The 17,245-nt window shown below is 37.0% G+C and overlaps 1 protein-coding gene across 2 annotated transcripts in view; it reads right to left on the bottom strand.

Annotated features, from left to right (window-relative positions):
- The window catches only part of mroh1 (maestro heat-like repeat family member 1), a 126,117-nt gene that overhangs the window by 71,757 nt on the left and 37,115 nt on the right, over positions 1-17,245 (bottom strand). For both annotated transcript variants that reach the window (XM_039737601.1, XM_039737600.1), the window contains exons 7-14: positions 11,802-11,953; positions 11,584-11,724; positions 9,895-9,987; positions 9,480-9,558; positions 5,769-5,882; positions 5,495-5,568; positions 3,507-3,629; positions 1,954-2,061 (exon numbers count right to left, since the gene is read on the bottom strand). In XM_039737601.1, the coding sequence (XP_039593535.1) occupies positions 1,954-2,061; positions 3,507-3,629; positions 5,495-5,568; positions 5,769-5,882; positions 9,480-9,558; positions 9,895-9,987; positions 11,584-11,724; positions 11,802-11,953 (884 nt within the window). The remainder of the gene's footprint in view (positions 1-1,953; positions 2,062-3,506; positions 3,630-5,494; positions 5,569-5,768; positions 5,883-9,479; positions 9,559-9,894; positions 9,988-11,583; positions 11,725-11,801; positions 11,954-17,245) is intronic.

The raw sequence follows: 17,245 nt of genomic DNA on the forward strand, positions 1-17,245 counted from the left end.
AATTGTAGCCTCTTTTTCCTATTTGTAGTGGAGATGAGTGGTACCCGGTGGGGTCTTCTGTTGTTGTAGCCCATCCGCCTCAAGGTTGTGCGTGTTGTGGCTTCACAAATGCTTTGCTGCATACCTCGGTTGTAACGAGTGGTTATTTCAGTCAAAGTTGCTCTTCTATCAGCTTGAATCAGTTGGCCCATTCTCCTCTGACCTCTAGCATCAACAAGGCATTTTCGCCCACAGGACTGCCGCGTACTGGATGTTTCTCCCTTTTCACACCATTCTTTGTAAACCCTAGAAATGGTTGTGCGTGAAAATCCCAGTAACTGAGCAGATTGTGAAATACTCAGACCGGCCCGTCTGGCACCATCAACCATGCCACGCTCAAAATTGCTTAAATCACCTTTCTTTCCCATTCTGACATTCAGTTTGGAGTTCAGGAGATTGTCTTGACCAGGACCACACCCCTAAATGCATTGAAGCAACTGCCATGTGATTGGTTGATTAGATAATTGCATTAATGAGAAATTGAACAGGTGTTCCTAATAATCCTTTAGGTGAGTATATATATATATATATATATATATATATATATATATATATATACACACACTAGCTGATTACCCAGTGGCTTCACTCACTAAGTGCAAGAGAAAAAAATAAAATGTAGTATTTATAAAATAAGTTATTAAGTAGTAAAACATTTTGATTAAAAGAGTTTGAAGAACATATAAGAAGTGTATAAATTATTAAACAGTAACACATTTCCATAAGAGAATTTGAATGATATATAAGAAGTGTATAAATTATTAAACAATAAAACATTAACATTTAAGAAGTAAAGATACACTGAGTACTACTGCAGTGGTTTCGGGTAAACTACCTGCTTGACAACCTTGCACTACGTGTCTGTGATTTAAGAGAAAAATTATTCTGAGAAATGTGGCTGCTGCCCTTCCGTGCTTAACGGCCAGAAAGTCCAAACAATTCCCAAGTCCAATACTTCACATGAAGAGGTTGGTACATCTTCTTAAAAGAATTATTCACAAAAGCAACCTTGAATGTTATGGGGTTTAAGTGACCCGAACTCACCTTAAGGGAGAGTTGGTCCCAGCTGTCTGGTAACTCTTCGCTGCCTCCCAGTGCCTGTCTCACCTCCTCACTAAACTCAATCTTGCAGTCTTCCTTTTTCAACTTCCACCATTTGATCCTTGGCTCTGCCCTCACTCGCTTCCTTTTCTTGATCTCCAACGTCATCCTACAGACCACCATCCTATGCTGCTTAACTACACTTTCCCCTGCCACCACTTTGCAGTCTTCAATCTCCTTCAGATCAACTCTTCTGCATAGGATGTAATCTATCTGTGTGCATCTTCCTCCACTCTTGTACGTAACCCTATGTTCCTCCCTCCTCCTACGTATTCACCACAGCCATGTCCATCCTTTTGGCAAAATACACTATCCTCTGACCTTCTTCATTCCTCTCCTTCACACCATACCTACCCATCACCTCCTCGTCTCCACTGTTCCCTTCACCAACATGCCCACTGAAATCCGCTCCGATCACCACTTTCTGTCTCTTGGGTACACTGTTCATCACTTCATCCAACTCACTCCAAAAATCTTCTTTCCCACCCATTGCGGTGCATATACACTAACAACATTCATCATCACACCTCCAATTTCCATCTTCATAATCATTACTCTGCCTGACACTCTTTTCACCTCCAAAACAAACAAAACCAAATCTGATTAAATAAATAATCAATTCAGAAACCAAAAGCATGTATATATGTATGTTAACAAAAACAGATACACTGATAAAATGAGTACTAAGGAGTGCTTTGCCAATTTACATTTGTTAAAATGCTGAAAATTAAGACATTTTAAATTATTTGCCAATTAACTGACATAAACTTTCAACAAATATTATGTGTTTTCTAGGAAGAATGAGTAACTTACATCAGTCATCCGACCTACAGTTGTAGTAAAAAGGTGAAGTGTGTTTTCACACATACTTCGAAGAGACTCATTGCTAATTTCTTCTGGATCAGTCTGTTTAAATGTACGCTGTTAAAAAAAAAAATACTAGAACATTATTTTACAACAAATAAAAAATTAATTTTAGGGAAACTAATTAATTCTATTCAAAATTTGAAGTCAAAATGGTATATTCATGATATTTGTCCTTTAAAATATGCAATTTATAAAAATGTACAGGCCCATAAAAAACAAAATTATTCCAAATACAAACTGCATAATAGCAGCAAAGCACAACATTCCCAGAAGTATGTTATTTTTCACAAGTTAGAAATTAAAAGCCTTCTTCAAATATCTTAATATCAGTACCAGTAGAGAATAAAATAAGTTATATTTCACATTTACTTCATTTGATTGATTATGTTAGCTCTCAAGGCTCATTATGCAGAGGATGAATAATTAGAAAAAAAAATATTGCTTAACGTCTTAATATTAAAACTGATAAAAAATTCTGACTTTCTAAACTTTTCTCTAGTGCTTATGAAAAGCAGGAAACAAAAAAGTAATTTCCAAATTCAAATGCTACACAGATCATTGATAACAGCAATGGTTATATTTTACGTGGATGATAGACAGACTTAATTATGACACACACTCAAGGGTATGTGACTCAGTTTTATTTCAGAAGCTTTACTGCATAACGCGTGTATTTTACTCATAAGAAGCTACAGTGAAAACAAATTACATGTAAGTTGCCTCACATTTCATACATCTTAATATTCTTTTTTTTTTCTAAACATTTAAGTATCTAAAAAATCTACTTTTCATCCCCTGAAGTTAAAGACATAATTAACTGTTCTCAGAAATTAAAAGGACAGGAACTGCTCTTACATTATTAATAGTTTTTGTATTGAAACATAAGTACTTGAACTTTCATGTTTTGTCAATATGCTTTATTCTTCTATCTATTTAAAACTCTCCAAAAAGAAGAAAACCAGTCATAAATTCGTCAAGACATTAGACTTTCTGTGATATTAATTATTCCAGTAAATGGCAGTTTAATGTAATTCCTGATTAGGCAACACTCACATTTTGGAACTTTGTTATTTCAACATTTTAATAACTGAGTGTTGTCATGATAAGGCCTTTATTGCCTAAAAGACTGTAAAAAAATTCTTTGTATGCTGCACTGCTACATATGAATTCATCTGTCCAATTTCAAATAACTGTGATTATAAGCAACGAGTTTATCAAATGATTTTTTGGCAGTACAGAGCAGCCATTTAGAACTGAGAAGGAAAAATGCAAACTGAAGGCCATCAGTTTCTGCAAGTGGGCTGGAGAATTTCCTGGAGAACATATTTTCCATGTAAATTTTTTAACTGTTTGCTATAATACGTTTTATGTTATGCCTTAAGAATGTGAACAATTTTGTAAGGACATGAATAATTAATGCTCCACAGTAAACAATAAAAAATCTTACTGTGCACCAGAATCAGAAATCAATTTGAATTGACATTAAAACTGATACTCACATTGATGTCATCAGGTAGAGCACAGTGCTGGATAATATATCGTATAAAAACATCTCCTCCTTCTAGTTCCAGGTACCCATGATGGGCCATAGCACTTATCACTTGAAGCACCATTTTCTTAACCTGAATAAAATCAAACACTATTAACTTAGTTATTCCCACTTTACAAAGTGAACTTATAAACATTCAAAACCTGTTATTGATATTAACCTAAAAACAAAACAAATATCAAAGAAAGGTTTACATTTTTCACAAAAGCAAAAGATAAACTTTTCATAAAAAATCTGCTGGGACCAGACCTTGATAAACCTACAAAAAGACACTATTTTAGCAATAGACTATTATAATCCAATATAGAATCAAGTAGCAGAAACACATACTGCTATATCTTCCTTTCCCAACAATGCTGTACTTAGAGCATAAACAGGTATAAAGAAATGCAAAAACATTATCTCTGCGTAAAAATCTATTGGAGTGTCTACTGTTGAAACTTATAGGTGTTTAGCATATTGTAAAACTAATATCAGTGCAAAGACTCATTTGAAGTGAGCTTTCGTTTTAAAGTTATTGTTCCCATGAGCTCACATTTTGATACCCACACACAAAAACACAAATATGCATCACACTAAAAATTGTCGAATCATACTCTGGATGCTTACAACATATAAATACATTCTGAACTTGAAGTCTAAATTATGACCTTGTCCCCATGCTTATATACAGTGGAAGTCAGAAGTTTACGTACAACTAGGGTGAATTCTTTAAAACTCACTTTATAACCCCTCCACCAAAATTTTTGGAATTGGAAAATTTGGAATATTTCTTTTACCACACACAAAGTAGATGTCATAAATTATATTCCAAATGTATACAAGTATAAATGTATAAATATACAAGTTTTAGAAAACCTCAGTTTTTCCAGTTGTTCTTCATATTTAATCAGCTGAAATACAATGAATGACCTAAAAGGGTGAAAAGGTAAGCAGTAAACTGCCAGAGATTCAAATTTGAAGTTTAGGTTAGTAAAAACTGAACCAAGTAAATTTCAGAATATTGTAAAATATGCCTTCTTCAAAGAACAACTAATAGGTTACAACCGACAGATGTAATGCAGCGGTTACAGTAAATTAATCTTTGCAAGTTGAAGCAAACAATTTTTTGGACTTGTGTTCTGTCGAATACTTAAAACCCTCTGTCTGTCTTAAAGCACAGTTGGAACAGTCTGTGTTTGTACATCCTCTACATCATAGAAAGTTGTAAAATCCAGTGATAATGGCAAGAAAGTAGCAATTAACAAATTAAATGAGAGAGAGGGCAAGTGGTAGTACGGAATTCTTAAAGGACAAAACAGGGCCTTGAAATACCAGCAGTGGACTACTGAAGACTGGAAGAAAGTTTATGGACTAATGAATCAAATTTCTAAATCTTTGGTTCATCACGCAGGGCATTTGTATGCCGTCAAGTTGGTTCCTCAGTGTGTGACATCAACTGTCAAAAATGGAGGAGGAAGTGTGATGGTCTGAGGTTCTTTTACTGGAGGAAGAGTTGATGACTTGCACTGAGTGACTGACATTCTAAATCAAATGGGCTACGACAGTTTGGCCGTTATGTCAGCAAAAAATTAATATTTTGATAATCTGAATAAAATCTTGTACACTTAATGATTCCTTGACTTACTTTTTTATTTGCCATTGTTTATTTGTTCTATGCTTTGAGTTCATGAAACATTAAGACATTAAACTGTGTGCAACTCCATAAAAATGAAAAAGCTGAGGTGTTCTAAAACTTGCCAACTGTAGTGTGTATATATGAATGTGCACTGCAATGCATTAGTATTCCATCTAGGACTAATTACTGCCAGTAGTGGCGTTGGCCCCTGTGACTCTGATCAGGAGAAGATGGACAAAGAAAATTCATACATGGAAACCAAAGATAAGCCCATCACATAAATATTATTCACCATATATAATGAAGAATGCGGCCTTTACCTTATTACTGTTATCCTGTAATGGCTGCCTTATTGAGGACAGAACAAGGGACTTCTTTGTTTCCATAATGGATGCTACAAGAAAAACAATATAAGGGGAAGGCTTAATTCTGCCTCCTTTGTGTCACTGGTAAAAAGATATTTCACATAACTTTCATTTTATTTAAGTAATAGTTTAGAAAGTACTTGACTGGCAGAGAGACACTGATGTGCCTTTATACCTTACAGTCTTTAAAATGGAACAAAAGATAATCCAAAGTATTTTAAATACCTACGTGTGGAATTGATGAGATGACGCAAAATTGCCAAAGTTCCCATTCTGTTGCGTTCATTGCTATTGTCAAGTTTTTGTAAAACAAATATCAAAACACGGTCAGGAAAGGTGTTACCTGTTTGAAAGGAAAAGAACAGAATGAACTGGTAAAACAAAATATATATTACTGATCGTTCATTTATTCATGTGCATTACATTAACTGTAATGAAAATTCACTACTATTTTATTGCTGAATGATAAAGAAAACCTTAAGGATTTTACTGATGGAATATAGATTATAATATTTAAATAAACCTGACTAATATAGGCAATACACTCACGTGCATTTTAAAAGATCTTGAAAGACATAACCACTATATAACATTTAATTTAAAATAGCCATCAAATAATTGTATAGCAAAATCTCTACAGATGACCTTTGTATCAGTCACTTTCAAAGATAAATTATATTCTATATTTACTATATGTACAAAAATACACTGTATAAATCATCAATATTAGAGACAAAGTCAGATACATTAATCAAAAGCAGGTTCAAATAATGACTAACCTCCCTTAAATTTGACTGTAACCAGTATTTGATTATATTTTGGTAGAACAAAAAACACCATTATTGCAATATAGATTATAATTTTGGTATCTTATTCACAACTAAAGTACTTTTTGAAAAAGATTATTAATACAGTATATGGTTTACTGAAAAAAAAGTATAAATTTATAGCAGGTAACTTCTACCCAATTTAGTAAATGAACTATTATACATACATATTCATCCATTTTCAAAACAAAAGTGGAATCTGGCAGCAATTATTTTAAGACAGGCTATTGCCTTAAACAGGATGCTAGTTTGAGAACCAGCACACACATAAATGTCTACAGAACATGACAGTAAATTGCTCTATCTGTAGAAATCCCATAAGGACGATGAGAATTCACAAGCATCATATAAAAGTGACTGAGCCAAGAATTAAACTACAGTTCCTGGACCAATGAGATAGAAGTAGTAACCACTAAACCACTGAGCTGTCCTCTAAGCATTCAAGGTTTTAAAAAATCTTATGATACAAACAAACAACTTGTACTTTGTATAATGTGCCTTTATACAGTGAGCACCTTCGCAAGGCACTTTACAATTAAAGATAAATTGTATAACTTTAGACATTTTTTTGAACTGTAGGAGCAAAGACAGGTAAAGTTAAACAGTCATGCACTAAAGCCAGAGCTAGGGGCCAAACCAGCAATATTATTGTTTTGAGATCAGTTCCTTAGTCACTATACCACACTACCTTCTAGTTATTACATAGTCATGCAATCAACATCTTAACCTCCTTAGAGTTAGAGCCAAATGTCACTTGGGCTGTAAAAACAGTGCTAAAAGTGGTAGTCCGAGTGTCACTCGGGCAATGGTACAGACACGTCTCACGTAAAACCAGAGGTTTACTTGGGCTGTAAAAATAATAACAGTGTTAGTGCTGAGCATTACTCTGGCAATGGTATCGGTGTGTCTTGCATAAGCGCAAGGCCCGAGCGTTACTCAGGCAGTGGGAAAGATACGTCTTCTCCTATCCTCATAATGGTGTCTCATAAGAAACGCCTTTCATTAGCAGTGATGTCGAAGTGAATTTGTCTTCAGGCAGTGAAACTGAAACAGTCAGTGAAACCGAAAGTGATTCTGGTGAATCCTAAAGTGATGTTTGTGTCACTCGCAAATGTGCAGCGTGCTGTTCATATTAATATTAGTAGTAGTATCATTATTATACTGTACTTTCTAAATTTCTGACTTCATATTTTTAGTGTTTTGCATGTTTTACAGTAGAAAGATGAGAGTTAATAAAAATGTAATTTTTCAAGCCAAAAACTGCAACTCTGTTTAGATTTTTTTTGAGAAAAAATGTAATGCTAAGGAGGTTTAAAAATACAACTCAACCTTACATTGCTTACAAATCTTCTATCAAAGAAAATAAACATTCTAACATTTTCTTCTCCTTTACAAAGATTGTAACACTAACCATATAGTCAATTGAAAATTCTTAATAATCCGTTATATATTTTTTGACATTTTTATTGTAAAACAATTAGACAACTACATAAGTGTAACTGATTTTCTCACTTGACTACGCAAAAATAATCTAAGAAAATATTCACTGCTCTTCTTAGGATTGTGGAGGACTTCTGTGTCTCAATGATCTTTAGGATTATTTTGTATGGTAACATGCCTGACAGGAAAACTGATGTAAAACAAAAGAGGTCAGACAAGAAACAGTACACTGAAGACATTCATGACAGTCTCAAATGAATAAAAGAGAACCTCATCAGGTACATGTTACCAGAATCAGCTCTTTTAGGTGGGCTCACCTTCCACAAATGTTCTAAATGAGTTTAACTCTTACCTCTGAGACTGCATCTAGGAAGAGGTCAAGAATATAGAGTTGGAGTGGACTGTGTTTAGCACATTTGGAGTGGATGCAGCTGTAACCAGAAGGCAGATGATGCCTGTCATAGAAGTGTCCCTAAAACTCACTAAAGAATATGAGTGGCTAGTGTCATACAAAAGCGACTGGGAGACAGCTGAAAGGCCTTTAGAATAATACTACCACGCCAGAGCAGAGGGTGGCAAGCTACACTAACTCTCTCAATTTTCTGCAGACCATCCACGGGAAATATCACTAGGTCCCGGCGCCAGTGATGACGTCACTTCCAGTACCAGCACCATGGATGTCATCACTTAGAGTCCAGAAGCCAGTGATGATGTCACTTCCGGTTCCTTCTCGGCTTTAAAGCCGCCATCTTTTCATTTTACAATCAGTTCTGTTTGGGCTCAAACCTGTGAACATCACAACCAATTCAACCCTTTTGCAGCTAAGGCACAACATACGGGTGGCGGTCCCAAACCTTTTTGATGTCTGTGGTTTGATTTTGTGACACTAGGAAAGCTGTCAAGATGGAAAAAAGGCACCTGCAGATCAAAGTGGTGATCCAGTTCTTGAAAAGTGAGAAAAGGGTGTGTTTTGGTTCATGAAAAATCATTGTCCCTAGATTCTCTGTGATACAGCAGCACAGATACTGTGCCGACGAACCTCAAATCCTCAAAGAATAATAAGGCTTCCATTTTAGCCATAAAATGTGGACCAACTCTTTGCTTTTTGATGGTCATGAGAATTTGAATATCATGTCTACATCTGCTTTGCAGATTTGGAAAAAGTCTATGACTGTGCTCCTTGTGGCACCTGACCTCATTTTGTGTGTTCAGTGGGCTCCCTAGTTTTGGAACCTAAGTGTTTCCTCTATTCTTTTTGCAGATGGTATTTTTTTTCCTGGCCTCATCAGTCCTAGACCTCTTGGATGCAATGGAACACTTTGTAGCTAAGTGTGATGCACACAGGTTAATGCAGTCTCCCATATTTGTGTATATATATATATATATATATATATATATATATATATATATATATATATATATATATATATAAACACTCACAATACACTGAAAATAGTAAAACCACCAAAATTGTGCTGCCCAAGTGTATCAGCTTCAATTGTCCCTATGATGCTTAAAAACGGTGTACTGGCAGACAATTGCCAATCAGGGCGGGGAAAAAAAATATGATGGGATTAAGCAATAAAACTCCAGACTGATACACCTCTCATAACAACTTAAAGTGCATAAAAATCTACCATAAATTTTTTATCCAACATAATAAAACAAATTACCTAAAATACTGAAGCAACGGAGTATTTCATTGTGATTCTTCACAGTTGGTAAGTTAGCATAATCAACTGGAGTACAGGCCTGAAGAGAAACATAAAATTTATTATTAAGGAAATAACTATAATTACTTTTTAAATAAACAAAGCTAAACATTAAAAATGTATACATGAGTTTTAGCTGCAGTGTGATAGCCAACAAATAAAGATGGTGATATGCAACAAGCATTACAAATGATGTAGATAAAAGAAAGAACACAAAATGAAAAACACAAACGTATTCCTAATATTAGCTATTAAGCCTCAATGTTCACTACCCTATACATCACACTCATCTGAAGCTTATGCAAATTATGAATTCCAAGGTAACTCAAGATTATATCTTCTCTAAGGTTTACTACCAAAGAAAAGAGATATTTACCTGCTGATGTACATTACTTAATAAGTTATCAAGTTGCATTTCCAAAACCCGACTGCCCATGTCGACTGCAGCTTCCAAAATCTGACAGAGGCTCTATGTAAATAAAGAGAACATAATTAGGAGAAGCATCATATACACTTTCTCACTAAAACATATAATAATTATATTTTTCAGGTAAAAAGGTCTTGAATATTTAATTTTCTAAGAAAACACACTTCAGTTTCAAAAGTACATATTGCTAATACTTTAGGAACCATGGAGCAAACAAACCCTGGTTTCTGTTCTTTGCCACCTGAAATAATGGACATAAAAATGGTTATAGTCAGCTACTCTTATCTTGCAAACCTTGAAATACATTTCTTTTAAAAAGTACATTTGAGTTCATTAGAATTTAAAAAAAAAACAATATACAAATAAAAATGTGAGTGTAAATTCATGATTAATTTAATACGTTGAAGTCCTTCAACAGATGGCCGCAAGGCAACCCAACATTATGGAACCTCCAAAATATATACTGTAACTATAGGTAGGGTGTATGTTTCTTTGTAAGCTCCTTTTTTTTTCGTTTTTGGTTTCTTTAGGTAGCTTTGGGCAAAGAATCTTTGAATGTTTTAAATGACATTTTTTTCAATTGAGCAAACCAAGTTTTGAAGACGTCATCGATGAATTTTCCACTTCAAACCACATCCTGGGAGGTATTTGACAGTTCCATGAGCAGCAAACTTTTTATTAACATGGTGAACTGTGGCAGCAGGAATTCTGAAATGTCTAGAGATGACCTTGTGCACATTTGCATTTTTAAGCTTTGCAATAATAGGGACAGCTCCCTTAATGCCTGTAATTTTATTAAGAAACATAGAATGAAATTGAATATTTTTAAACATTAAAGCCACTGTTAATTGGTTAATTCATGTCATGTGAGCACTGGCAATTTATTACAGGTGAGTATAATTTCACTGCAATTAGAATCAAATGATTTGAATAACTGTAAAGAATGCCAATAATTATGTCATGGCAATGTTTCTGTTTTTATACCATTTCCACAAATATAATTGTTATTGCTTAATGTTGCCGTGTATCAAACAAATAAGTTTATATAGGCCAAAGCTGTTTCATATTTATTTTATTTTAGGAGATATTATAAATGAGGTGCCCCTTCCAGGGTTTATTCCTGCTTAGTATCCTATGCTAGCTGGGAGAGGCTCCAGTACCCACCATGATCCTGGTCTGGATTACAGTAAGTGGGTTAGAAAATGACTTTATGTGACATATTATAAATGATATATCTAAAATGAACTGGTGCCACCACAATGCAATAACTGTAAAAAAACGCAGTGTATAATCTAGGAAGCATAATAACAAACAATTAAATACAAATGTGTTTTACCTTGAATAACATTTTATTCTAGCGGTAATACATTTTTAGAGCAATTTTGGTCCAGCAAATACATTTCTTTAATTTACTTTGACTGTTTCCTTTAAATTAACTGTCAGACAGTGCTGATTTGTTGATGTGGTGCTTCACTGTATACTTTTTCCTCAAATAGCATTACAAAAAAATAAAACAATTAACTTTGATTAGTCTTTAGTATTAGTCTTTAGTATAAACAGCTACTTTTTTCAAATGTATCAGCACAGTCATTAAGAGGTAAATTATTATTTCAGAATATAAATAATTACATATCATACCTTGCTAATTATGTAGTGTTCTGGGTTTTTTTTATAAAGAGACAGAACTGCAGGTATCATTTTGGGAAGCTGTTCCTCCAGTTTGTCATGTGGCATTAGCTGAGCCATCGGTCCTAAAGATTCCACAACAGTCAATCTTAACTGCAACACAAAGAAAAATAATCAGCCAGAAGGCAACATCACTTCATCTGTATGTTACTGATAGACTAATATAATACCTTAGCCTCCCTGTTCTGCAGCCAGTTGTTAAACAGTATGTCATAAGCAGCATATATCTCACTGGAAAATGTGTCCTTTCTCACTGTAGGATCAGGAGCCTTGTCCAGGTTTGCAAGGTATTCTAAAATACTCTCACTAAAATGGCCAAGAGCTAAAAATAAATAAATAGTTTAAGGTTATGAGAATTGAGCATAAAGGTTCAAAGTAAAAAGGGAAACACATCATACCTACAAAATGTGTTATTAGCTGAAAAAAAGTATCTTTGTTAATGTCTCTTAGTTAAGAAACTGCATTGAAACTAATGTCATTCTGCCTAATTTCAAGATATATTTAGATTTTTTCATATGTGTGGCATTATATAATAATGAAATTCAGATTTACTTTTTATTGATAACTTGAATAACGCAATCATGAGAAATTACCATTATTACCGTTAAACAGTTCTTATTTATAAGATTTAATTTCTAAAATTGATTAATAGCAATATGGTTTCTTTAGAAGATGACTTACTTTGTGCTGCATATATACTGCACACAATTTTACTTTTGTACTTTTTCTCTTCTTAATCAATCATATTTAAATATGTCTAATTTTTGTAAAATTTAATGTTAAGTCATCAAGTTTTGAACATTCCACTCTCAACAAACTATTAGAAGGATGTGGAGAGCAAGGGTGAGTACTGGCAGCAATAAAGGTAAACCAGTGGAAAAAACACAAAATAGTTGTATTATTACAAGTAAATTACATTCATATTTCTGCATGGATGACACTCATGAAGTGCCATTCTACAGCAGACAAATCATATTATCTGCAACATTTGAGCTCATAAATTTTGAGGAAAAGAAGACAAAGCTGGACTGAGTACACACACACACACGCGCACACGCACACACGCACATATACATATACACATTTATACTGTATATATATTGTAATGGATGGCCGGCCATTTATCCCGGCCAATACCCCCAAGCCGCCAGGTGGAGCCCTCCTTGCAGCGTGGAGGTCCCCAGAAGACCAGCAGGGCATCATGGACATTGGAGTTTTTATGCAAAGCCCTGCTGGATGCCGTGGGGCCACAGGAGGGAGCTGCAGGGAGGACCGAGGGCTTCTTCGTGCCCTGTGACCCGGAGGTTCGTCACAGGAAGAGCGACGGACTTCCGGGTTGAAGAAAGGGACTATTTACCCTGACCCGGAAGGAATAAGGACTTGTGGACTGGGGATTGGGAACACTTCCGGGTCAGGGATTATAAAAGTACTATGGGAACTCCCAGACAACGAGCTGAGCTGGGTGGAAGGGTGGCAACGCGTCTGGGAGCTGGAGGATTGTTTATTATTGTATTATTGTGAGTTTAATGAGAATTGTGGTGGAGAGTGTGCTTTGTGCACTGTGGCAAGAAAATAAAGTCAATTTGAGGACTTTTACCTGGTGTCTGGAGTCGTGGACAGGGGTTCAAGGGAGCGAGAGCACCCCCTATCGTTCACAATATATATATATAACCCGGCCGGGATGCTGTGAAGGACCGGAAGAGGGCATGCGCCCATCTGGGATCACGTGGGGGCTGCCACCCTGGTTGCTTTGAGGGCCATGGGTTGAGGGCTTGGAAGTCCAACCCTGTAGGGGCCTGTAGTCACCGCCAGGGGGCACCCCGGTGCCTTGGGAGTCCTGGTGTAGCGGAAGTGCTGGGGGGAAGAGAAGCACGGACACCCGGAATGCTTCCGGGAGTACAGCCGGCACTTCCGTCACACAGGGGCGTGTCGACGGGTGATTGCCGGGGAGCACCTGGAGCATATCCGGGTGAGGATAAAAGGGGCCGCCTCCCTCCAGTCGACAGCAAGAGTCAGGTGGAAGTGGACGGAGCTCGAAGGAGAGGAGTGGAGGCAGTCTGAGGACTGAGCAAGGCATTGTTTTGGCCAGGACTTGAAGGGGTGATTGGTGCTGTGGCACTGGGATGTGCACTGTAAATTAGTATTGTAAATAAACGTGTGTGGTGAACCAACATGTCTGCCTGTCTGTGTCCGCGCTGCACCCCACAATATATATACAGTAATCCCTCCTCGATCGCGGGGGTTGCGTTCCAGACCCCCCCGCGATAGGTGAAAATCCGCGAAGTAGAAACCATATGTTTCTATGGTTATTTTTATATATTTTAAGCCCTTGTAAACTCTCCCACACTGTTTATAAATATTCCCCGCAGAGTTATACAGCATAATCCCTTTGTATTCTCTTAGATATTAGGTAAGATTCATTGAAATTATGTATATAAACACACTGTTTATATACAGTAAAACCTAAATATTATTTTAAAGATATTGAGTGTCTCCGATATCACGCTACAGCCATTACGATAGACATGCCACCAGCAATAAATACATACAATGCAACAAAAATAGTATACAGTAAATGTGTGTGTACAGTGACACTAAACGACGCATACATGTACTAAGTACTGTAAGTAGAAAATTAATTATGGTTACTCACCAACAATGACACTATGACTTGTCCGATAACAATGAGTTTAATTTTACTGCACAACAAAGGAGAGCATTACAGCCCTTGTAAAGGAGCCACTTCAGGCGATTGTGTAGCACTGTCGTTGTTCTTCTTCTAGCAGTCTTCAATGCAAATCCCTAAAGCAGATTTCATCCAGACTACTGCCTTATTACATCCACTTACAACTTGTTTTGCACCCTGGTTAAAAGGACACTGCGGCCGTAGATCTTATATTCCTTTCCTACTTTTTAAATAAAAAGAATCGTAGCCTTCAACAAATCCAAAACGCGTTTACCTTTTCGCAATCGTTAACATCTTCCGTTTGCGCTTGGGCACGGCCCCTGAAGCAGTAGCAGATCGCTTTGGAGCCATAATGAAGGGCTTGACTATGCACAAAGATAAACACAAAAGAGCACAACTCTTTACACAGCGAAACACGTTGATGCTGAATGAGCGAGACGAGAAATCCTGGTTAACACTGCATTCAGCAAGCAGGAACTTAACTGCGTGTTCTGATTGGTTAGCTTCTCAGTCAGGAGAACTTAACTGCGTGCTCTGATTGGTTAGCTTCTCAGTCATCCGCCAATAGCGTCCCTTGTATGAAATCAACTGGGCAAACCAACTGAGGAAGCATGTACAGGAAGTAAAAAGACACGTTGTCCGCAGAACCCACGAAGCAGCGAAAAATCCACGTTATATATTTAGTTATGCTTTCATATAAAATCCGCGATAGAGCGAAACCGCGAAAGTCAAAGCGCGATATAGCGAGGGATTACTGTATACTGTATATAAAATGAGGGAAGACATGCTGGGATCAGTGTCCCAGCCAAAGTTGGTCTGGGATCCTGGACACTAGCATCTAGGCAGGACAGATGAAGGCAAACTATTCAGGTAATAATCTCCCCCAATATGCTAGTTGGCAACGTCCCTGTTGTACGGCACCCCTGCAAATACTCACAGGGCATCACTGGAATTGTAGTTCTCTGGATCAGCCCTGTTGGGTCCCATGGGTGCCACTAGGGGGCATTGAAGGGACTAGAGAGCCCTACTTTATGGGATTTCAAACATACCCGGAATTGCTTCTGAGCCCCAGTTTCGGGACACCGAAAGTACTTCAGGGTCTGCAATAAAAAGGGCCGCACTGCCTTGTCCAGGCGAGTTAGAGCTGGGAGAGGAGACAGGCAGCACGCACTTCGGAGGAGTAGTGGTGCAGAGAACAGAATACTTATAATTGTCAAACAAAGGCATTGCTTTGAAATAAATCCCTTGGTTTTGAACCAAGGACTTGTCAGAGTATTTGTGTTTAGGGCTCTTTGGCGCCTCCTGTTGATCACTTTTTACAGTAGATCCCTGCAAAGTCGCGGTTCAGGGTTCGCGGACTCAGTCGTTCGCAGATTTTTCCTTAGAACCTAACTATTAATTGTTAGCAGAAAGCGCAAATATCCTCCGCAATTTTTTATGGTTTTTTTTGTTGAAGTATTGTGCTGTAGAGAGAACAGGAAGCAACTGCTGAGGGAAATGCGGTTTCGGATGGTGAAAGTAGAAAATCCGAGAGCATTATTCATTTCTCCTTGCTGCTGATTGACTGCTGCCCTGTGATGCGTCTCCAGGTGAGTGGGTTTACAACCGCTGAAGGAAACGTGGTTTGGGATGGTGAAAGTAGCCAATCCGAAAGTGTTATTCATTTCTCCTTGCTGCTGATTGACTGCTGCCCTGTGACGCGTCTTCAGCTGAGTGTTCTCATGTTTTCAATTTTGTTATTGTATTCATTTTGTTATTCTTAAACGCACAAGATGTCGCCGAAACACCCTGCACCTTGTAAGGCTTCTGGCACTGAGCCTAAGCGCCAAAAGAAGTTTAAAACACTCCAGGAGAAGGTTGAGCTACTGGATTTGCTCCGGGAACTAAAAGGTTATGCTGCAGTAGTGCGCCACTATAGCAGCGATCTGTTGTACCATATCTGTAAGTTTCTGTGATAGTGCCAAAAAGGTAACAAACGTAAGGAATAAAAATATCGTCAGGATGGAATCTGCCTTGCCATTGTGGATCACCGACTGCAGGAAGAAGAACATCCCCTTGACAGTAACATCATCCGTGAGAAAGCACGGAAATTGTACCAGCAGTTCACTACAGGAGACAATGTAGTAACTTCCCATCAAAATGTTCCTGAAACCTATAAAGAAAAGCCAGCACGAAACCCCACCAGAAGACCCATCCAAAGATATGACTCTTCCTGAAGCGCCTGAAGAAAAGGCGCCACCTGAGGAGTTTTAAATCCTCTGCATCATACTGCCCAGCTACTTCACCATCATCATTAATATTATTAATCATTGGTGAGTACCCGTACATTTTACTGTATTTTAATTAAATGAAATTATTATGTATTTACTCTACTTATAACAAAGAAATGACAGTGCATACCAAAGAAAACGAGCTTGCATGAATTACAGTACATATAGCGGTAACATCTGTATTTTACATTCTAGCACCTCGGGAGACATAGCAATACAGCACTATACAGTATACTGGTTTACCTTTACATTCTGTTTTTAGGTAATGTATTAAGGTAATTTTTTAGGTAATGTATTAATGTATTAAGCTGAGTTTGCAATGAAATTAAAGTGCTTTGGGGACATACCGTATTTAGGGTTTAAACTATAAAAATGGGCATTTAAAAGTCAGTGTGGTCGGGGTATTGGGTGTAAAGTCTTGTTTATTATGCTGAATTTATGTCCAAGTGTCTGTTGATGGCGTTCTCATGTGATAACCAGGATTCGGCCAGCTCTCTGGCACTTTTCGTACTGGCCTTGAATTTTTCTTGTACGTTGTCCCAGTTAAATGTATGTCCTGTTGATTTAGTATGCGTACAGATCAGTGAGTCCCTTCTTCTAATGCCATTGCGATGTTCCTGTATACGTGTTGTGATTTTTTTTTAAGTTTGTCCAATGT

Source organism: Polypterus senegalus, chromosome 15, assembly GCF_016835505.1.
Source record: "Polypterus senegalus isolate Bchr_013 chromosome 15, ASM1683550v1, whole genome shotgun sequence".
NCBI classification, from domain to species: Eukaryota; Metazoa; Chordata; class Cladistia; order Polypteriformes; family Polypteridae; genus Polypterus; species Polypterus senegalus.